The sequence below is a fragment of the Chenopodium album genome, chromosome 3 (genome assembly GCF_948465745.1).
Source record: "Chenopodium album chromosome 3, dcCheAlbu1.1, whole genome shotgun sequence".
NCBI lineage: Eukaryota > Viridiplantae > Streptophyta > Magnoliopsida > Caryophyllales > Amaranthaceae > Chenopodium > Chenopodium album.
The window spans coordinates 10527856-10551484 of record NC_137836.1 but is presented as its reverse complement, the minus strand read 5'-3'; the positions used below and the strand labels follow the sequence as shown (position 1 = coordinate 10551484).

General features: G+C 40.8%; 4 protein-coding genes across 4 annotated transcripts; 1 reads left to right on the top strand and 3 right to left on the bottom strand.

Annotated features, from left to right (window-relative positions):
* Nucleotides 1-345: 345 nt before the first annotated feature.
* Nucleotides 346-810, bottom strand: LOC145624827 (uncharacterized). The gene has a single exon (XM_081677915.1). It carries the CDS (start codon nt 808-810, stop codon nt 346-348), a length of 465 nt encoding a protein of 154 aa, XP_081534041.1.
* Nucleotides 811-11296: 10486 nt separating this feature from the next.
* On the bottom strand, nt 11297-12169 carry LOC145624826 (uncharacterized). The gene is made up of 2 exons (XM_081677914.1): nt 11557-12169; nt 11297-11316 (listed from the first exon to the last, which is right to left on the bottom strand). The coding sequence occupies exons 1-2, from the start codon at nt 12167-12169 to the stop codon at nt 11297-11299; spliced, it is 633 nt and encodes a 210-aa protein (XP_081534040.1).
* Nucleotides 12170-12303: 134 nt separating this feature from the next.
* On the bottom strand, nt 12304-13448 carry LOC145624825 (uncharacterized). Its single transcript, XM_081677913.1, has 2 exons — nt 13247-13448; nt 12304-13082 (listed from the first exon to the last, which is right to left on the bottom strand). Exons 1-2 carry the CDS (start codon nt 13446-13448, stop codon nt 12304-12306), a joined length of 981 nt encoding a protein of 326 aa, XP_081534039.1.
* A 6419-nt stretch (nt 13449-19867) lies between these two features.
* On the top strand, nt 19868-21737 carry LOC145611500 (putative 6-phosphogluconolactonase 4, chloroplastic). Its single transcript, XM_081666835.1, has 3 exons — nt 19868-20206; nt 20294-20429; nt 21134-21737. The coding sequence occupies exons 1-3, from the start codon at nt 20043-20045 to the stop codon at nt 21596-21598; spliced, it is 765 nt and encodes a 254-aa protein (XP_081522961.1). The 5' UTR covers nt 19868-20042; the 3' UTR covers nt 21599-21737.
* Nucleotides 21738-23629: the final 1892 nt, after the last annotated feature.

The window sequence follows — 23629 nt, the reverse complement described above, 5'->3', positions numbered from 1 at the left end:
TAGGGTTAAAAATGAATTTAGACGGAAAAATGGACTGGAAGTTCCCACGCCACTCTTTTTGTGGGGTGTGCTACAAAACAACAATCTCATTGATGCTTTGTGTTAAATTTTGTAATTTATAGCTTAAGTAGCAATTGCATTTTAGTGAACACAGTGGCGGAGCCAGGAATTAGAACATGGGGGACAAATGGACAACGCATGAGTTAACAAAAATGTTAAAAAAAAAAATAATCAAACGGATAGATAATTTAATAGTCGAATTTTTACAACTCAAAATCCAAACAAACAAAGTCATACAATCCCAAAAAAAATGAAAAAAAAAATTACATAAACTTTAAATAAAAGTTACAATTGCATTCTTCGAGTCTTCATTTTTTGAAAGCGGTCAATGATATCTTCATCGGTGACTTGTAGGAACACATCCTTCTCAATAAAAGTTACCAAACAATCATTCATAAGTTGATCACCCATGCTATTTCGCAACTTACTCTTGACATAAGTCATTGAGGAAAACACTCTTTCAACACTTGTCGTAGCAACGGGAAGAATCAACATCAACTTGATAAGCAAATGTATAAGAGGCCAAGTCTTATGCCTCTTAGTTTTAACAAGCATCATGGAAAGAGAGTTAAGATCATACAAATTATGAAATCTTTCATCGTTTAGCATATTCTCCATGAATACATCAAGTAGATTTTCAAGAGTCATCAAATCAAAAGTTGAAAATTCTTCGGGATAAAAAGAAGCAAGTTTGAGTACCTTTTCTTTGTCAAAAGATGAGAAGTTATCTTTAGGACTAAGGCAAGCCATGTGTTTTGGGTAAAATTACCCTGCCACGTGGCGGCCTGAGAGCACGACACGTGTCAACCCATTATTAGGACACTTGTCCTTGCCATGTAGGTCCATGCAAAGGCCAATTGATAAGTGACACGTGGACACCACTGTCACACCAAGGAATGACGGCTTTCAAAGCCCAATTCCCCATGACTTGTCATAGCCCACCAACTCTAGGTCACATGACCTAGAGTAAGGGCACATTTTCCCATGACCCTATAAATAGGGAGAGATTCCCCTTTTTTGGGGGAAGAGTTGATTCAATCATTTATTGCATCACCTGCATTCTCTCAAACATCAGAGAAAGCACCTGATCTCGGGATCTGTAAAGATCTCACCTTTATTTCCGCACCTTTTTACTCTCCTACGCGTTCTAACTTGACCGTCGGAGGTGGAACTCCAACCAACAGGAGTTTCCGTTGTTTTGCAGGTACAGGCCGCGCCGGATTCTTCGAGCTGTAACTCTCCCGAGGGACTAAAAACACCCAAAACATTTGGCGCCGTCTGTGGGGAGAGTACCTCAAGATGGTTCAAGAGTCTGTACCACATTCTGATCCTACCAACCTGCCACCGGTTATCCAACCGGAAGGCCAAGAAAATCCGCAACCGGTTCCTCGACCGGAAAGCTCTGGTATTCCTCCTCCAAACAGTCGCCCCCAACCAGAGGTTGTCACTGAGGATGAGGATGATGATGATGATGAAGTGGAGACATATATAGCCAAGGATGGCTCCTTTGTCTCAAGATACAGACGTTCCAGAGACCAGCTAGAACGGAACTTTGACCAGGCGGGTCCAAGCAAAAGGCCCCCTGGAAAATCAGAAGGGAAAGCCCCCAAGAGCAGTGGGGACACCCCAGTCACTCGGGAGGAACTCTTGAAGTTCATGAACTCCTTCAAGGGTGAAATCAAAGAAATGATCAGCAAAGGCAAGGTTGGTTCTAGCAAGAGCCACCCGGCCAAGAAGACTTCCTCTTCTGCAAGGATGAAGCCAGTCAGGGATAGGCAGCCGACTCCCCATCCAAAGGAGAAGGCAGCCGCACGACTTGACTGGACTAAGATCCTCCTGCCCACTGGGCCTTTGAGGAACATCCGGCATGATCAGCCGGAACCCAGCAAAAGATCATCTCCTGACGCTCGGCACATCATCGAGCGAAGAAGACATCAACAGCTGTCTGAGTCAGCCTCAACCTCAAACTTTCCAGATAGCTTCAAGGAAACCTCTGTAAGGAACTCACTGTCCTTACATGAGAGTGGAACTGGTGGCAAGTCCGCTCAGCTTGGTCCCCAACTGATTGGACGCGCCCCACCTGCGCCTCAGGCGCCATATGGTCAGTATGACCTTCAATTCATGCAGTCGGCCCCTTTTGGAGGTCAGGCGGCATATGTCCAGCCTCTGGACTGGCAGCTCCGTCTGCTTAGACTTGGTGAACAACCTTCTGCGTTCACCAGGGAGATAACCGAGGCGGTTCAACCTGCCAAGGTTAAGAATGTGTTGGTTGGTACCTATGACGGTACCACCAACCCAGAAGACCACCTCATGGCGTACACTAACCTCATGTATTAACAGGGGTTGGATGATGCCACCTGGTGCCGTTGCTTCCCGGCCACATTGAAGGGCATTGCCCAGCAATGGTTTGGCAATCTGCCAGCCGGATCCATTGATAGCTTCAGGAAGCTAGCCTTCTTGTTCGCTTCCAACTTCTCAATGAACATCCCTGCAAAGAAAACAAGTCTTGACTTGAGCACCATCAAGCAGGGTGAGAAGGAGGGCCTTCCCTCATACGTCAGGCGGTTCAACCTGACCCGGATTCAAATCCAGGGGTTGTCTGACGATGTAGCTTTCACAGACTTCTTTAAGGGTCTGAAAGACGGGTCAACATTTAAGTTCGACCTGGTTAGGAAAGGGGCATTCACCCTACAGGCGGCATTAAGGGAGGCCGAAAGCTTTATACAAGCGACCGACCTCTGCTCGTCTGGAAATCAGTCGGACCCTAAGAAGTCCGACAAACCAAAAGACAGTCGGCCTAGCCAGCCGGCCAAAAAGAAGGAAGAGAGCAAGAAAAGAAAAGAAGTCTGGGCGGTGGAGGACTCAGATCAACCGTCCCGGAAGAAAAAGAAAGAGTTTAAACCGTACGTCCCCAAGTACGAGTTTAACAAGGATTGCAACTCCATTTTCATGGAGATCAAGGATAGGCTATCCCTTGAGAAGCCGAATCCTATGAAGAGTTCCCTCCAGAAGTGGAACAAAAATAAATTTTGCCAATTCCATGAGGAAGTCGGCCACGATACCAATGACTGCTTTTGTTTACAAAGGTCGTTGGATCGTCTGGCGGACCAGGGGATGTTGAAATCTTACATCTCCAAGTCCAAGGGGAAGAATCCAGGACAGGCGTCAAAGGTCGTCCAGCCTACTAGTAGTACGGACACTGATAAAGATCCGGTCTACACCATAGCAGGTGGATTCTCCTGCGGAGGCCCAACTATTCGGGGCACCAAGAGCCATCTAAGGCAGATGGACTCGGTTGTTGATGAGGAGCAGGCGTCTGCTAACAGCACCTTCCCTGATGTCCTGATTACTGAGAAGGACAGGGGCAGGGTTCGCCGCCCGCATGACGATCCGGTTGTCATTGAATGCAAAGTCGCCAACCAGCTGGTTGGACGAATACTTATAGACACCGGTAGCTCCTCAGACATCATCAGTTACAAGTGCTTGCAAAAGCTTAAGTATAAGCCCAGCAGCATGCACCCGGTGTCCCACCCCCTGGTTGGTTTTGGGGGTGGAATGGTGTACCCAGCCGGCCGAATTGACTTACCCATCCGGCTGGGAGAAAAAGGAGAAGGGCGACACTTGGTCGTCAAGTTCTTGGTCGTTGAGGAATTAACCGCCTATAACATTATTTTAGGACGGCCCACCCTCAACGAAGCCAAGGCTGTAATCATCCTTTCGCTAATGCTGATCAAGTATGAAAAGGATGATGGCTCTGTTGGTTCCTTGAATGGGGATCAGAAGACGGCCCGGGAGTGCTATCTCTCGGCTGTCAAAGATACAGTGGCCCCAGATGGTCAGGGGCAGGAACCAATAGACTTTGACGAAGTCAAGGATGCCAGCCAAGCCCCACCAGCAGCCGGAAAGAAGAGAAAAATGACCCAGCTGGTGGAGGTGAAGAAAGAAAAGAAATAGCAATCACTGACCGGAGAGCGGTCAGATGAGCTCCGTCCGCAGCCGGCTGGTGAGCATATCGATCTCGCTCTGGATGACTCTCGTCCGGATCGAACTGTAAAGATTGGGACGGCTGCTTGTGCTAAGTTGGGTGTAGACTTACATCTTCTGCTGAAAGAGTTCAAAGACATTTTTGCCTTTGAAGTGGAGGAGATGCCAGGCATCAGCCCGGATCTCGCTGTCCACAAACTCGCCGTGGATCCAAAGAGAAAGCCTATCCGGCAAAAGAAAAGAAACCACGGCGAGGAGAGAAGTCAGGCGGCAGGCGCCGAAGTGAAAAAATTGTTGGACGCTGGGTTCATTCGGCCATGTAACTTCCCTGATTGGGTTGCAAATGTGGTGCTTGTGAAGAAGCCGAATGGTACCTGGCGCATGTGTGTTGACTATACGGACCTCAACAAGGCATGTCCCAAGGACAACTATCCTCTTCCAAAGATCGACAGCCTTGTCGACTCTACAGCCGGTCATGCCTTGATGAGTTTCATGGATGCCTTCTCAGGTTTCCATCAGATCCCCCTGTGGAAGAAAGATCAAGAGAAGACGGCCTTCGTCACTGATCAGGGGTTGTTCTGTTATACGGTGATGCCGTTTGGTTTGAAGAATGCGCCTGCTACTTTCCAACGAATGATTAACACGGTTTTCATAAATCAAATTGGAAGGAATTTAGAGGCGTACATTGATGATATGATAGTCAAATCAAAGCTCCAGGCGGATCACCTTGCTGATCTCCGAGAAACCTTCACCACACTCAGGCGACATAGGGTTATGTTAAATCCCAAGAAATGTGTTTTCGGTGTTGAGTCTGGGAAGTTTCTCGGATTTTTAATTGATCAAAGGGGAATAGAGGCTAACCCCGAGAAGATACAGGCGGTAATTGACATGAGGTCACCCCGTACTGTTAAAGAAGTTCAGAAGTTAACCGGTTGCCTGGCGGCCTTGGGAAGATTTCTCAGCCGGTCAGGTGACAAATGCCTCTACTTCTTCCAAGCTATCAGGAAGAAGACTAGGTTTGAATGGGGGGATGAGGCTGAGACGGCCTTCCAGAAATTGAAAGAACACTTGCACTCTTTGCCAAGGCTAGTTAGCCCTCTGCCCAAAGAGACGTTATTCATGTATCTGGTTGAACGCTGAGCTCCGGTACCCCATGGTTGAAAATTTTGGCCTCGCTCTTTATATGGCATCCAAGAAGTTGAAACCATACTTCTTGGCGCATCCGGTCGTTATATACACGGACCAACCTCTCAAGCGGCCAATGTCAACCTTGGAGTCATCCGGTAGAATGTTAAAATGGGCTATTGAAATGCAAAGTCTTGAAATCACTTACGAACCAAGGAAGGCAGTGAAGGGTCAGGCGTTCGCCGACTTCATTGTTGAAATGACACGTCCGGTTCCCCCGGATAACCCTAATCAGGTTTGGAAAGTGTATGTGGACGGGAGTTCTACAAAAAATGGTTGTGGTGCAGGCGTTATCTATGAGTCTCCTGAGGGAGATAAATTTGAGTATGCATTACGATTCAAGTTTCAAGCCTCAAACAATGAGGCGGACTATGAGGCCCTACTAGCCGGCATCCGTATGTGTAAGGCGGCTGGGGCAACAAAAATTGACGCCTACTCTGATTCGCAATTGGTTGTTAGCCAGTATGAGGGTGTCTCTGAAGCAACCCATCCGGCTATGATCAAATATCTTCAGGCGGTCAAAGAGGAAGCCGAGACACTTGAAGAATTTCATTTGAGTCAAGTTCCCCGGTCAGACAACAATCAGGCGGATGCACTGTCTAAGTTAGCATCCTCCGCCTACTGTGACACACCTCGGTCAGTCTTTTGGGAAGTTCTGGAAAGAAGAAGTATACATGAAGAGCCCATTGGATTCCTTGACCGAAGTTCCACCTGGATGGATGGCATTCGGGGTTACCTTACTGATGGAACGCTTCCGGATTCACCTCAGGAGGCGGCCATCCTGAAAAAGCGAGCTGCAAACTTCGAGATGAGAAACGGAGAACTCTTCAAAGATGGTTTCCTTAAGCCACTCTTGAAATGTGTTACCCCAGAGAAGGGGAAGGAGATTCTCGAAGACCTACATGCGGGGTTCTATGCCTCTCATATAGGCGGCAGGTCTTTGGCTGTCAGAGCCAGACGACACTACTTTTGGCCAACTCTTGAATCTGATGCCATGGAAATGGTTAAAAAATGTGACAAGTGTCAAAGGTTTAGCAAAATGATCCACCGTCCGGCTACTGATCTGACGGCAATCCACAGCCCGATCCCGTTTGCTAAATGGGGCATGGACATCCTCGGTCCTTATACGCCTGCTCCAGGCGGAAAGCGCTACATTTTGGTGGCTGTGGATTACTTCACCAAGTGGGTGGAGGCAGTCGGTAGGGCGAATGAACTTGGAAAGTTAACTCCCAATAGAGAAGGACCCTACCGAATCTATGAGGAAGTGAGAGACGGCACCTACCGCCTGGAAACTCCAGACGGTAGGCGGCTACCCAGAACTTGGAATGTAGACAATCTCAAAAAATACTACTTCTAAGTTGTAAATTTTTGTAAATAGTAAGCCTATGAATGAAAAGTAGCTTTCTGTTTTCATATTATGCTTTTGTTTTATCATGTTGTTTATTTAACATACATGCTCCCTTTTTATGTAATCTATCTGCTTAAAACACAGACAGACCCGTTTGATCGATATAGATCTGAACAGGAGGCCAATGGCCAGAGATCAAACTAAGCACAAAAAGACTTAGTGGCTACACAACCGCCCCCAAATGGGGCATGAGGCTCTAAGCCGGATGGTTGGATATTTTATAAATTCGCCTGCTCCAATGTGAAACATGGCGTCCGGCGACGCCCCTCCGGGTGTTATCGTCGCAGAGAGCATTCTTTTGTTTGCTCTACCATCGCATACAGACGGCAAAGATTGAACGGTCTAATTGATAAACTCATAGCCGCCTGACCATAGTAACTTGAAAAACGAATCAGTCTTAAGAACCCGGATGATCATTGTATCACCCAACAATTAACTAAAGTTTTAACTCAGGTTACCCTTAGAAATTATACAGTCTCCCAAATGGGGCAAACAGGCTAAGTATAATTAGAAAAAACAATGTAGTTATCAACCTACACAAACGGACCAATTCTAAAAATGGCCCTGGAAGGATAACTGAAACCTGTTGAAGGCACCTGAGGCTGCCTGGAAGATACAAGCCGTCTGCTATCGTAATAAAATAATAGCAGACGGAGCCATCAAATTTTATATTCAAAATCATGCACTTGTAATAAATATAGCATGACTAGTCATTCGATAATGACATCAAGGTCGAAAGACCACCTGCATTCAGCACCGTCTGATCGTATGGCCGACTGCGTGTTTGGCTTGGGGCAATCACCTTAGTGATTGATTGACTTAGAAATTAACCATACCTTTCCTTTCGGTATCACCAATTTCCAGTCAATCAACCAATTGTAAACCCAAGCACACAGCCGTCCAGGGGCAAAGCATCCGGTACGTCATAAACATCCGGAATGCCATACCTATCAAAGCCTAAATTCAAATTCAAATGCAAAAATGCAACATTCAAACACAAAGTATAAACAACATCCGACCTAATGGCCGAATGATTTCTTCATAAATTAAAAAGACTGACCCCATGGCCAGCCAAAAGTTGTTAAAACGGCTCAACAACCGGTGAGATAAAAAAAAATTGTTAAGTGACCCGACCCCACGGTCGGTAAAGAGACAAGGTTACTCGGCACACAGGCCGGAGATGCATAAACATGGCCATACGGCCGCAGAAATAATCCAGGAACAGCTCAATTAGCACTAGGGACCGACTGCTCAGCATTATCATCCGCCCCTTCCTGCTCATTGGAAGTATGAGTGACCGTTTGATCTTAGGCCGGCTCCTGGTGCTCCCCCTCAGTGGCTCCCTCCTCCGCCTGCTCCTCCTCCGCCAAGGGCTACTCCGGCTCCGCATGCTCCTGGTCTAAGGCGTCGGTCGCCTGCTCATAACGATACTCCCAAATGGAGTAATCGTCCTTAGGAAAGAGAGTCTTCCATGCCATCTTCATTCGAGTAACACAGTCGGCCTCATTCTCCTCAATGAGCCGGCGCTTTTCATCCTCAGCGTGCTCCTCGAACTTGGACCTGAGCTGCTCCTCCTGTTTGGCAAGCTTTTTTCTTAAGCTATCGACCTGACGACGGAGACTAGATGTGTCCCTGTCGATGTCTTGTAGCTTGCCAAGCTCCACCTTGGTCGCCTTCAGCTCCCCCTTCAGCTCCACAACTCTCTGCTGAGCCGCCTCCAAATCGTTCTTAACCTGCAAGTTGGCAGCCGTCTGAGAATATAGTATATCTCGTGTTAGCAAGTCATTCTTGTTAACATCAAATTGCGCTCTGTTAAGATTGGAGGCGGCCCGAAGGTTGGCAGCTCTTACCTCCTTGGTCTTCTCGTTGAATGGCTTTTTAAGGCCATTCACTCGCAGCATAGCCTGCACCCGGACAAAAGAAAAGGGTCGTTAGTAAAACAGACGGTCCGAATGAAATTAGAAGTTGAAATATTTTAAAGTCTTTACCTCTGCGAGAAGAGCAAGGATGGCATCCAGGTTCATGCTGCCAACTCCCCGGATGGAGGCACGTTGCTCAGCAGTAACTCCTCGACGGAGCATTTCCTTAGCAACTTCTCTAAGGTCTGGAGCTTGGGAGGGGGCTTCTGTATATCAAGAATTAAGTTGGGGTGTTACTTAACACACATCCGGCAAGTGATAAGGCCGCATGATAAAGGCCGCATGACATGCTCTACTTGACAAAAAAAAAAAAAAAAAAAAAAAAGAAGGGAAGTCAAGTACCTGAAATGATAACCAGGTCCTGGACCTGCTTTCCTTGGCGCCTGCCAGGGGGGCCTTCTCGAGCAGACGACGAGTCCTTGGATTCGGATGCCTCCTTGAGAGCGGAGAGAGTAGCCGGCGATTTTCCGCCTGTGGAGGGATGCGATCCGGAGTCGCTGGCGGAGGACTTATGAGCTACCGTCTTCCGGGAGCGTTTAGCAGGCCTCTGCAGTCCGCTTGGGGGGTTTGAGATTAACCCCAGGGACTACAGGAGGCTTCACTGAGCCCTCTTGTTCAAGAGAAACTCACTAGTGAAAAATATACTAAGTAAAAGTTATAATTGAGGCCGGATGAAGGGAAAACTTACATGTTCAAGCTGCTCCCGCTTGAAGATCTGGTTTTTCTTGTTCATCATCTGGCGGTAGGCGGAGGCGGAGCCGCTTGGTTTCTTGCTGGGAGGGAGCTGAGACATCGCTTCTTCTGCAAAAGGCCGAATGGGTGGTTAGAAAACAACATCAAAACTTTTGCAAAAAATAATGTATGATGTGACCCTCATCCATCTACCCACCTCTTCCTTTCTCTAAGCTCAGGCCACAGGCGGCCAAATAGGTCGGGTCCTTGAGCCATTCATACTGGGGGATGTAGCTGCTGAATTTTATTTCCTTCTTAGAACCTCCCTCTACCGCCTGTACTTCTACCTTAAACAAACCTGGATCAAGAATTTGATCCCATCCTTCTTCAGTGACAGGCGGCAGTAAGGCCTTTTGGCCAAGGAGATAGGGGTTCTGGTTCCAAGAGTTGAACTTGGCATTCCGACTGGTATCAGGGGAGGAAATAATGTAGAATTTGTTCCTCCAATCCTTCCACTTGGATTCCTTACCAAGTGTCATCATGTACCCCTTATTGCTTGTAAGGGTATACCAACCGGGGCCAGCTGACTGAGGGGCTTTGCTCAGATAATGCATGGAAGCAAACGCCTCAAAGCCAGGTTCAACATTTTGCATCCTGCAGGCGGCCACATACCCCGGGATGTTCACCCATGAGTTAGGGGTGAGCTGCCAGATCCCCAGGCGGTATCCATCAAGGATACCCTCAATGGCCGGATCTAGGGGAAACCTAAGACCCGCCTGGATCACTGCGGCATAACAGCCGAATGCAGTGTCCTGATAGCTCTTGTTAAGGGGCCAGACTACAGCATCCGTCAAGGCAGACACCTTGACTTCATAACCGGCCCCTATGACATACGTATCCCTAAACTCATCCAACCCCTTTAGCATGGTCTTTTGGGTGGAAAGGGAGATGTGTGAGAAGTAGGGGGTGTAATCATCTTGAAGAGAAGATGACGCCTCACCTTGACCCCTTTCAGGGGAAGCGGCCTCCTCGTCAGGCTTTTTAGACGGCCCATGTTCAAATTCAGAGCCGTCTGAGGAAGAATTTGAGGATGAAAGGGAAAAAGATTGGGGAGAGTCCTGGTCAGATTCAGCCTCATGCTGACCAGGCGGTAAGTCCAAGATAGAATCATCCGGAGTACTCAGGGTTCCAGGCCTGTCATAATAAACCTCGTTTCGAGGTACCCTGATAGAGCCATCCCCCTCATCCCCCCTTGCGGTTCTTTTCGTTCTGGCCATAGTGTCCTGCACAGACACAGAGTCGGTCGGATTCGGGGACGAAGGAAGGGTGAGGCAAACGGCACCCCTAGTCCTAGATTCAGCCGTCCCTGGTGACCGACTGATAACTACTCTAGGCCGTGCCGAATGTGTTTGAGAAACCATTTTATTGAAAGAAAAAACAAACACAGGCGGAAAAATTTTAAAAGAACAAACAAAAGAAAGTCAGACGGTTACCTTTAGAAAGGTACGGTTGACTTGGAAACGAGCTGGTTGGTGCAGTCGGAGAGTAACAAACGGCAGAGTACACACTTTTTTGTGAAAAATTCCCTAGAAAATCCTCTCAAATTTCAACGCAAGATGCGTGAAAAATGAGGGTGAATTTTCCTTTTATAGAGGGGTAATTTTTGAGGGGTTGCCTCGATATTACCCCAGAGAGTGAACAGTAACTTCTCTTCGCCAAATGAGACGCTGACATGTGTCACATACGCCCCGTGGCGTGCCACGTCACCTCTGTGACAGGGGCAAATGTTTTGAGTAAAATTACCCTGCCATGTGGCGGCCTGAGAGCACGACACGTGTCAACCCATTATTAGGACACTTGTCCTTGCCATGTAGGTCTATGCAAAGGCCAATTGAGAAGTGACACGTGGACACCACTGTCACACCAAGGAATGACGGCTTTCAAAGCCCAATTCCCCATGACTTGTCATAGCCCACCAACTCTAGGTCACATGACCTAGAGTAAGGGCACATTTTCCCATGACCCTATAAATAGGGAGAGATTCCCCTTTTTTGGGGGAAGAGTTGATTCAATCATTTATTGCATTACCTGCATTCTCTCAAACATCAGAGAAAGCACCTGATCTCGGGATCTGTAAAGATCTCACCTTTATTTCCGCACCTTTTTACTCTCCTACGCGTTCTAACTTGACCGTCGGAGGCGGAACTCCAACCAACAGAAGTTTCCGTTGTTTTGCAGGTACAGGCCGCGCCGGACCAGTCTTCGAGCTGTAACTCTCCCGAGGGACTAAAAACACCCAAAACACCATGCATGTAAGTAACTCCATACTTCTTTCATTAAAGCGATTATCAAGCTCTTGAAGATGAAAATCAATCACTCCCAAAAAAATTCCAACCCGGAAATGATGTAGATTTGTAGCTTCTTCAACAAAACGCCTTGATCTTCCTTGAGGAACGTAAGGAGCTTCCATATTAGGAACATCTATGCCATGTTTAGTGCAAAATGAAACAACCTTGTTTAAGAGAGTCTCCCACCCTTGCTCCCTCATTTTTTGTAACACACTTTTTGTGAATGTAACAAGTTCCATGGCATGTACAATATCTTGATCCTTTCTTTGCAAAGCAACACACAAATCATTAGTATAACAAAAAATAGTCATCATCAAGTGAGCTACAAAAATAAAATCAAATGACTCTAATTGTCTTAAAACAATTTGAGCTTTGAACTTATCTTCCGATGCACCATGCTTCTCAATACGCACAAGCACCTTAATAATTGTAGGAAACAAACGGATGATGTTTATAAGAGACTTGTAATGAGATCCCCAACGAGTATCCCCGGGCCTCTTCAAACCAAGCTCTTGATTTAAACCCGATCCACTAGCAATTTCTCCCAAATCCAATGCTTGAGCAACCTCTTGAGCTTGAGTTTCACGAATCATTTCTCTTCTCTTACAAGACACTCCAACCACATTCAACAAGTTTGCAAGTATCTCAAAAAGCCAACCACAACTATCATTTTTTTAGCAACGGCTACTAATGTTAGTTGAAGTTGGTGAGCAAAACAATGAATGTATTAAGCTCTTGGAGTATCATTCATAATCAAAGTCTTAAGACCATTTACTTTACCCTTCATGTTACTAGCCCCATCATACCCTTGCCCTCTTATCATTGATGGACTTAATGAATGTTCCACAAGTAAAGACAAAATTGCATCTTTAAGAGATAAAGCGATAGTATCACCAACATGAACAATTCCTAAAAATCGCTCCATTATCGAACCACTATCTCTATCAACAAAGTGCAAAACAAGAGCAAGTTGCTCTTTTTTAGACACATCACTTGACTCATCGGCCAATATAGCAAAGTAATCATCACCAAGCTCTTCAATTATGCACTTAGTTGTTTCTTTTGCACAACAATTAATAATGTCTTTTTGAATGGGGGGAGAAGTCATTTGACAATTTCCGGGTGCATTGTCAAGATTATTTTCACCTACTTCCTTAACCTTTTCTCCTAACCATTTCAAAAGCTCAATGAAATTACCTCTATTATATGACTCATCACTTTCATCATGTCCACGAAATGTCAAACCTTGCCCCAAAAGAAATCTCAAGCAAGTTAAAGATGCCTTCAAACGAATAAAATATTGTGCTTTAGCCACATCACTTGCCTTTTCTAACACATTCACAATTGATTTCTTTTTCCCATCTCTTAAATTCACATACTTCTCATAAGAAACATTATGAGCACTATTTATACCCCCAACATGCTTCTCAAATCTTTCTGGTTCATTCCATGCCCTAAACCCACCATCTACAAATGCATCACCCCCCGCAATTGATTCAATTTCACCTTTGAACAAGTAGCATACAAAGCAAAAGGCGGCATCTTTCTCAATACTATATTCAAGCCAATCCCATTTTAAAACCAATTAACACTAAAACGACGCATTCCGGACACTTGTATTTTAGGAAAATCATGGGTTTTTGGTTGACAAGGTTGTTTGAGAATGTAACCTCTTCTAACCGCATTTCTTTGATTAGGGGGATAATCCATAATGTTCATTCTTTTCCCAGGATCATGAGGAAGGAGTTCCACATCATATACCAATTCATCATCCTCCGGTTCTACATTACTAGCATTTGAACCACCAATTTCCATTTCATCTTCTTGAGTTTGGGGAGTACTAAATGAAGGGGGTACATCTTGGGATTTCATTCTTTTAGACATAAATTGTCGAAGATTGAGTTTTGACATCCTATTAAATTAGAAAAAATAAACTAATTAATTACCTATATAAATTAATCAATTACCATAACTATTAAAAGACAATTAGACAATTATTCAACCAAGTAATCAATTACTCATTCAACAAATTGTAATCAACATTCAAGAAATCAGTTTAATGGAACAAGACAATTAAACAATTAAATAGACAATAACATAAACAATTAAACAACAAAAAACTGATTTTAATAAAATTAGGGATTTAATTAGGGTTATAACTTACTTTGAAATTAAATTGGGGATGTTGGGAAAGTGAAGGAGCAACCGAACAATCCACAACAGAAGGTCAGAAATTCGACGGTCTAATCGCCGCCCTCGCCGGTGGTCTGGTCGCCGCCCTCGCCGGTGGTTATGTCCGCTGGTCAGTGACTCAGTGGTCACGATTCACGAAAGTCCTAATATTGGTTTTACTGTTTTAGTCTTTTAGAACTTTTGATTTTAGATTTTAGACTTTAGTGGAGTAATGGAGTTAGTGGGGGACAATAACTTATTTACTCTGACAATGTTTTGTCATTTTGTGGGTTTTGTTTACTACTTTACTCCAACTTCCAAAGTCACGGGTTACCTTTTCAACGTTCAATTTTTTTTTTCTTTTAGAAAAAGTTGATTTTTTTTTTTTTAAAAAATGGGGGGACAGCTGTCCCCCCATGTTCCTATAGTGGCTCCGCCACTGAGTGAACATGTGATTCCCCCCCACCCCCCTTTTCCCTTCTGTATTGTTATGGAAATTCGTTAACGTACTAAGTAATTGAAATCGAAGTAGCATTCATTATTATGAAAGGATTGTAGAGTTAATACTTTTATTATACATGCAATTCAATATGCTAAGATATGTAATTCTAACTACATGCCCTACAGGTTATATCTTAAATATTACGTGGCAACACTTTTAAGACAATATTGATCATGGTCCAAAGGCATAGACTTTTATATACGCAAGTTACCACGAATTACATTTAAAAAAATTATTTACCTACAACTTAGACTAACCCATACTATATTCATTATAATCAAAGTGAGGGTGGGTATTTACGTTAAAATGGTCCACGCAGCTTTCATTTTACCAACCCTCCAATTATCTTGTTTGCACCACCCACTTTGCCAATCTTCCAACCGTCATCATCGCACCACCCAGTTTGTCAATCCTCCAATTACCCCCTCAAACCAGTGTGATTTTTTTTTTTCATTGATTTTAGTTTATTAATTATGATAATGAATTATTTATTAAATGTTTGTTTTATACACTTTTCCTCAAGTACAAGTGAAGTAGGTTTGAGAAGTGAGTTTTGGTTTTGAAGGAATTTTTTTCTCTTCTTATAAGATCCGAGATTTCTATTAAAGCGTTGAGCTTTCTCTCCTCCATTGAAGTTTATTTTCCAATTAATGAATTTCAATTTCGATTTGGCAAATAAGGTATTGCTAATCTTCCAATTTCCCTAATCACTAAACCCAAGTTGCAATCCTCCAATCGCCTTGATCGCACCACTGAGTTTACAAATCCTCTAATCGCCTTGATCGCAACACCAGTTTGCAATCCTTTAATCGTCCTGATTGCAACAATCAGCTTACCAATCCTCCAATCACCCCCCTTAGCCACCACCATTGGTGAGACTCAACTTTGAGTATTGAAATACAAAATGAGAGTATTGAAATACAAAATGAGTTGTTTTTACCTCCAATGGTGATACCCAACCCAATTCTAATGTCCCTTTCAATTTATGGCCTACCAAATCATATTATAAATTTTTTTTTTAGTAAAAAAAAAAAAATTAATACTTAAATAAATTACAAAACATATTATCATATTGATAAGGGCCCACATTTTTTGTCAAATGAGACTCAAAGTTGAGTATCTAACTCACCATTAGAGATGATCTTTTATCAGTATAATTTCCTTCTTTTCACTGATTTTATTTTATAATTTTGATACTTGGGTCTTGTTCAATTTATTTATTATTGTAATTAATTATGATATTGGATTTCTTATTAAATGTTTTGTTTTATGCGGTTTCCTCATGTACGATTGAAGCAAATTTGATAAATGAATTTTGGTTTTGAATAGAATTTTTTTTCTCCTCTTATAAGATCCGAGACTTCCATTAAAGTGTCGAGCTCTCTATCCTCCATTGAAGTTTATTTTTCAACCATGAATTTCAACTTCAATTTGGCAAATTGGATGTTGCCAATCTCCCTAATCGCAACACCCATTTGCAATAGTCCAAACGCCCTAATCGCACTACTCAATTTGCTAATCCTCCAATCGCCTTGAACGCACCACCCATATATTTTGCCAATACTCTAATTGCCTTGATCGCACCACTTAATTTTTCAATCCTCCAACCGCCATCATCGCAACACCCAATTTGCCAATCCTTAAATCACCCTTATTGCACCACCCAGTTTGCCAATCCTCCAATCGCCTTGATCTCACCACCCACTTTGTCAATCCTCCAATCACCCTGATTGCACCACCAGTTTGCCAATCCTCCAATCGCCCTGATCTCAACATCAAGTTTACCAATCCTCCAATCTCCTTGATCATACCATCCAGTTTCTCAATCCTCACACCTTTATCACAATTAAACCGATAAAATAATGATTAGCATATAACATAAGCTAATTAAATGATAATAACCAATCAGAGATCGCCAAATTGGGGGACTGCGCGCCATTATTTATGATGATGCAAATTTGTTAACAAAGACATTTTGTATGCATATAGCTTTTTCATTTCATTTAAAAGTATCCTTTCCACATTTGATCCCCCAAGTGATTAATTTTAATTCGTTTAAAGAAAAATTCTTAAATTTGATTCTTATTCATAACAACTATTTTTGGCACTAAAACGTTTAACATCTACCCATTAAATTTCGAATAAAAGAATTTTACAATGACTTCTACTAATTTTGAAACCGTGAGTAATCTATTGAAATTATTTTGCTAATCAACACACATATACTCCCTCCGTCCCCAAATGATAGTCCTTTATGGGCAAAAATCACGTGAATTAAGAAACTTAAATAAAAGTAGTAAAATTACATTGAAAAGATAAATTTTTATTAGGTATGTAAAATAGTTGAGAGAGAAAGTAATAAAAGTACATTGAAAAACATAATTTACACGGGAAAGTTAAATTTGCACAAATATTGTTGCAATTGGAGGGAATTTTGTTTAAAAAATTGATATTAATGGTACTTGAAAAAAGCAAATGGGACTATCGATTTGGGACTAATAATAGGCCATAAGGGACTATCATTTGGAAACGGAGGGAATATTACATTAATTCATTAGCAAAACAATCCATTTCATCAAATTTCATTTTTGTTCAACGCTAATAAATATACCTGGCTCCGTTACCAATATAACATTAGAAATAATCTACACATACAACAATGACTGATTACATATTAATCACCGAGCAAAAATCACCAAATTGAGGAACCGCGCGCGTAGCGCGCGGGCCAACAACTAGTAACCAATAAATAAGCAATAAGTATTCAATAAGATCAAAGAGACAAGTTTAGAGACATAATACTGAGTAAGGACAGGCTTCCTTGTTCAGCAGGGTTGCAGATCCATAGACAAAAGTAGAATAAGGCCCTGTTCTTTTGAGCTTCTGGGCAGAGCAGAGCAGATTTCAGCAGAGCAAAGCAGAGCAGAGCAGAGCAAAGCAGAGCAGAGCAGATTTCAGCCGAGCCGAGCCGAGCCGAGCAGAGCAGATTTTATTGTTATTATTATTATTATTTTATTATCATCATCATCATCATCATATTAATTATTATTATTATTATTATTATTATTATTATTATTATTATTATTATTATTATTATTATTATTATTATTATTACTACTACTACTACTACTACTACTACTACTACTACTAATATTATCGCATTATTATTATAATCATTAAATTTTTAAAGTTAAATATTAATTATTATTATATTAATTATAATTATTATTAAATATTATTTAATTATTATTATTAAAAATTAATAATTAGTATTATCTTTAAATATTAGTCATTATCTTAATATTAATTGCTATTATAAAAATCAATTATTGTTATTATAATTAATATTATTAGTTACTAATATTATTATTACTGTTAGTATAATTACTATTATTATTACTATTATTATTATTATTAAATATTAATTATTATTGTTTTTATTATTATTATTATTATTATTATTATTAATTTATTATTATTATTATTATTAAATATTAATAATTATTTATTATTTTTTTTATTTTTTTATTAAATATCAATAATTAATTATTGTTATTATTATTATTAAGTATTAATTATTATTATAATTAAATATTAATTATTTATTATTATTAAATATTATTTATTTATTATTATTATTATAAAATATTAATTATTATTATTAAATATTAAATATTAATTATTTATTATTATTAAATATTAATTATTATTATAATAATTTAATATTAAGTATTAATTTTAAGTAGAGCAGAGCAGGGCAGAGCAGAGCATATTGAAGCAGAGCAGAGCAGAGCAGAGCAGATTTCAGCAAAGCAGAGCAGAGCAGAGCAAAGCAGATTTCAGCAAAGCAGAGCAGAGCAAAGCAGCTCTAAAGAACGGGACCTAACTAGTTTATATTGAAATGCGAGTGAGCGTACATGAGTGTTATAATGTCTGACTTTTCCTATTTATACCTAGGAACTCCTAGGGTTACATAGATATTGAAAATATATTCAAAGTGTAGGAGATCTCTTTAATTTATTCCATTCCTTGTTCTGTAGGTGTATTTTTGGCAAGTATCTTCTTGATTGATATTCTTGATCTCGCTTTCCTTGCTTGTTTCAATCAAGCCGCTTTGTCTAATTTGTTGTACTTCTTGATCATGAAGTGGTGCCCTCAATGTAATGGGTCGTATATTAATACGGAACCAACATCATCCTCAAACCTGGTATTGTGAGAACAATTTCGCCTTTAGAAGTCAAAATGGGTGCACAAAAGTTGCCCATTTGAGATATATAATTATTCATTAGATAATACAATTCCTATTCAACAGCTAAAAATGTTACACTTCATCTTAGTACTTGTCTCTTGCTACGTACTCTATAATTAACATACATATTTTTTTTAATTTTAAAAATATATACCGTAGCATATTTGATATCAACCTTTTTCTAGTATAATACTTGTAAATATAGTTGGTACAATTTTGAGTTGTGGCAGTAAGGTACTCCTTTAGGAAAAACAACACGTATCTAGAGCTGTCAGTTTCTGACCCGAACCGTTAAACCCGACTGTTTCGAACCGATCCGAAAAGGAATTGAACTGTTTAAAACCCGTTTTTTGGAAACCGAAAACTGACCCGACCCAATTTTTTCCAAACCGAAACTGAACTAAACCGAATTTGTGCAAACCGTTACTAACCCGACCCGTTATCAAGCCAAACCGTTACAACCCGAAACTGAAAGCAACCCAAACCGATTACGTTTAAACCCGATAGTAACCCGACCCGTTTTAAACCGAAAACCGTTAAAACCCGATAAAAATCCGATAAACCTAAATCGTTCCAACCCGTAACCCGTTGTGACCGAACCGGTTATAATCCGTAACCCGTTGTGACCGAACCGTTTACGACCCGTAGCCCGTTATGACCGAACCGTTTAAAACTCGTAACCCGTTATGACTGAGTCATTTACGACCTGTTACCCAATATGTTTATGATCTAATCTGTTTCAACCCACTACTCGATAAACCCAACTTATTTATGACTTGACTTGATTATAACATGACTCGTTCCTACCCATTATATGACTAATTCGACTCGGTAATCATCCGACTCAATTTTAACCCGATATGATTTGATTAGAAACCCGTTTCAAATTGAGTAAACTCGTTTTCAAACCAACCAAGTTCAATCTAAACCGATTATAACCGAAACGATAATGGTTGGACCCGATTTCACCCAATCTATTTTGAACCGAAACCCATTTTCGAACCGACCCAGTTAAACCCAAACTGATTATGACCCGAACCAATTACGACCCGTCCTGATTAAGACCCGAACTGTTTTTAACCGAAACCCACATTAAATGGGCTAAACCCGTTTTCAAACCGACCCAGTTCAACCCAAATTGATTATGACCCGAACCGACTAGAACCCGACCCGATAAGGACCCGATCCGAATAGAAACTGCAATTAAAAAAACCAAACCGAACTGACCCGATAATTTTCAAAACCGACCCAAACCGACCCGTTTATTATTTCAATCCGTTATAAACCGACCCGTTATAACCCGAAACTGATAAACCCAACCCAAACCCGAACTGTTTAACCGAATTGACACCCCTACACGTATCACATAGTACTTACACGAGGAACTCAACATCTTCGTGCTGATTAATGTACCAAAAAGTCAAATCAACCTTTTATTCTATTCTACAAATACTCACATTTATTTTCTGACTAAAACCATCAAAATCCAGAACAACAATCTTTCAAATACAATAAATATATACTCGTAGATCAGAAAGCGTCAATGTCAGAAGTAAAATCTCCTGTTAATGTGAATATCTTAGATTCTGAAGAAGTTGTAGCTTCAGAATTGGCAAAATACGTCGCTGATTTGTCTGATAAGTTTGTCGGAGAGAGGGGCGTTTTTACTGTTGTTCTTTCTGGGGGATACCTTATACAAAATCTCAGGTATGAAATCTTTTTTTTTTTTTCATGTATTTTTAAATTTGGTTGATTGGGTTTTTAATATTTAAATAATTATTGGAAATAATTTAGGAAATTGGTGGAACCACCCTATTCAAATTCAATTGATTGGTCAAAATGGCATGTGTTCTGGCTTGATGAGAGAGTTGTTCCTAGAGATCATCCTGACAGTAATTATAAGCTTGCCTTTGATGGTTTCTTGTCTAAGGTATATTTTTTTCTAATCTTATTGATTATAGTTACGATCAACAATTCCAATAATTTGCATAATATTCAGTGAGGCCGCCCCAGTTATCACGGAGTAAAGCCGCTAAGTAGCAGTTTTAAACTTGTTTATCACGAAGATAAACTTGTATGAGAGTGAAGGATGACTCAAGTGATCAGAGCTTCCCTCTCGGCCCTAAGAGATCCTTGGATCGATTATCACCACCGCCCTTATGGCCCTCTTCACACCTTAAAAAAAAATTAAAAAAAAAATAAAACGAAGATAATTGATGATCGCTTTTAATTTTCACTATTTTTTTTTTTTTTAAGACTTGAATTTTCACTATTCATATATAGCAACTTTAACAAATGTTATTATGCAGATTTGTGTTGGTTTGTTGGATTAGTAATAGTGTATATTTTCATAATAACAATTAGAGACAAGTGTGTAGTGACTGATGCATTTCTAATGAAGTAGATGAGTAAGGTTTAGTATTAGCCAAATTTAAAATCTATGTATCGAGTACAGATAATGATAAAAATCTGTTTTGAGATTAGTTTAACATTATTGTTAATTCTTTAAATACTACTTACTCTGAAAACTGTGACAGAAAAATCTAGAGGACAATTAGACTGATACATTGAAGAATTTGATGCATATTTTTCATATGACTATATATCACATGTTACACTTCCTAATTATACCAGGTACCTATCCTAATTGGGCAAGTTTATGCCATCAATGACGCACTCTCCCCAGAAGGGGCAGCTGAAGATTACGAAACCCGTATCAGAAAACTCGTCGAAAGCAATGTGATAGCAACATCACAAGCTACAGGCTTCCCAAAATTCGACCTTATGCTTTTAGGCATGGGTCCAGATGGACATGTCGCGTCTTTGTTTCCTGGTCATCCTCTCCTTAAGGAGCATAAGAAATGGGTTACCTTTATTAAGGACTCGCCAAAACCACCACCAGAGCGAATCACTTTCACCTTTCCTGTAATCAACTCTTCTGCTTACATTGCTCTTGTGGTTTGTGGATATGGCGAGGTCAATGCAGTGAAGAAGGTGCTCGGTGACAAGAGTACTACTGATGTTCTGCCAGCTCAAATGGTTTCGCCGGAAGATGAGATGACTTGGTTTCTAGACAAAGAAGCAGCCTCGTTGTTGTAGATCATATCTCATGCTTCTAGATGCATCAATATGTACCTCCTATTGTGAGGACTGGTATGACTTTGATTGTATGTTTACTACTAAATAAACTTGATGTCATGAACTTCATGAACTATGACTTGTACTATAAAAATAAGAAGTGAAGTTACCCAGCAGTAATTGGGTTAGCTCTATAACATAATTGCTTTGCTAATCAGGTACATTTAACAGCACATCCTGTTTTTATTATGTGTTAAACGGTATGATTATCTATCCTACTTTATTACACAAGTCTTAAGCCATATGGTTTTTATATAGAGACATTTGTTTGGAAGGAAGTCCAAGTATCATGTAGTTATCTTTTAACATATTTTTTCTTTGTCTCTAAAAGATTGTCTTATGCCTCTAATTTTTGAAAGGAAGTCTGTGAAACAATGCATCTCTATGCATATGGCCATATGGGAGGATACAATTATTGATGAGGAGAGGGATAGAAGGAGAGAGCAAGTCGAGATGTAAGTGGAAAAGCTTACCAATTAAAGTGTAGAATAAATCTTTGTAAAGACTTTACACATATGTATAGGACAATCTTTTAGGGACGAAAGGATTAATTTTAACATGTGAAAGTGGTAAATAGTGAAAGAAATCCTAAATTTGATACTAGTATTTGTATTACGCAACTAAAACAAAAATACCCACTTCGTAATATTTCTCCACATGTATTGTTGGATTTTTTTTTCTTTTTTTTTTAATTTTTTTTTAATGAAGTAACAATAAAATAGAGAAGTCTTTTTGTTTCAAAAAATAAAAATAAAAATAAAATAGAGAAGCCTTGGGATATAGCTATATACTTATTTCTCCAAATTGCTATGGATTTGAAAAACTCTATGGTGTCGTTTGGTTGCTATGGGAAATTACTTCTCATAGGAATTTGTATTTCATGAAAATTAAATTCCTACATCAAAATCATGGGAATTGTATAAAGTTGTTTGGTTGGCATGAGAAAAGTTGCAAATCATGGGAAGTTTGACTTACCTAGGGGGGGTTAGGTAATTAACTTCCCATGTTTTGTGGGAAGTCACAATTCCCATGAATTTGCAATTTCCTCATTTACACTTTTTATTGTCAACCAAATAACTCATGTATTTTCAAATTCCCATGATTTTCCACTTCCCCCATTTTCTTTGTGTAACCAAACAACCCCTATATATATATTTTTTTATTGGTGCAAACGAGGGGCTATGCCTCGAGAAACCAAAAAAAAAAAAAAGGGAGAACAAAACATGGCATAGCCACCCCCACTACATCATCATACATAAATCTTCTTAAAGCTAAAGGAGGGACTTGAAATCTTGAATCGTTCAGGCTAACGCCTTGATTTGCCAACCAATCCGCAACACAATTTGCTTCTCGGTAGATGTGATGCACCTCAATAGTCCAGCTGCTGTCCTCCAACATCTTGCATCTAGCAATGATATGCACACATTCTCCATTATACGGCATAGGTATTGTTAAGCACCATCACCAAGGCTTGACTATCAAGTTGAACTTGCAGCTTCTCATTTCTCACTCTTACAGCTAATTCAATCCCATACTCCAAAGCACGAGCCTCTGCCATAAAGGCCCTACAAGCACCCAACTTCAGAGAGAAAGCACACCATCTGCCCCATTTAATCCCGGATTACACCCCCACCTCCATCGGTGTTCAGCAGCATGCCCCCTTGAGGGGGAGCAATCCATCTTATAAAAGCCTCGGTCCTCCCCCATAGCTCTCCATGTTTCTTCAAAGCGATTTAGCAGGAATTGTTTATCAATTGGGTTTTCATTCTCTTCCCAAAAGCCACATTGTTCCTCCACCTCCATATCCACCAAAGAACCATAGCAAAATAAGTAGGCCAAATTTCGGGGGACATATCGTTTCTCTCCTGAAACTTGAGGTTGCCTACTATCCATTGCTGTAAAGTTCCTGTTTTGAAATTACTTGTATTAGCCGAGCCACCTACTTGCCTCCATACTTCTCTAGCCATTCTACAATCTCTTAACACATGAAGT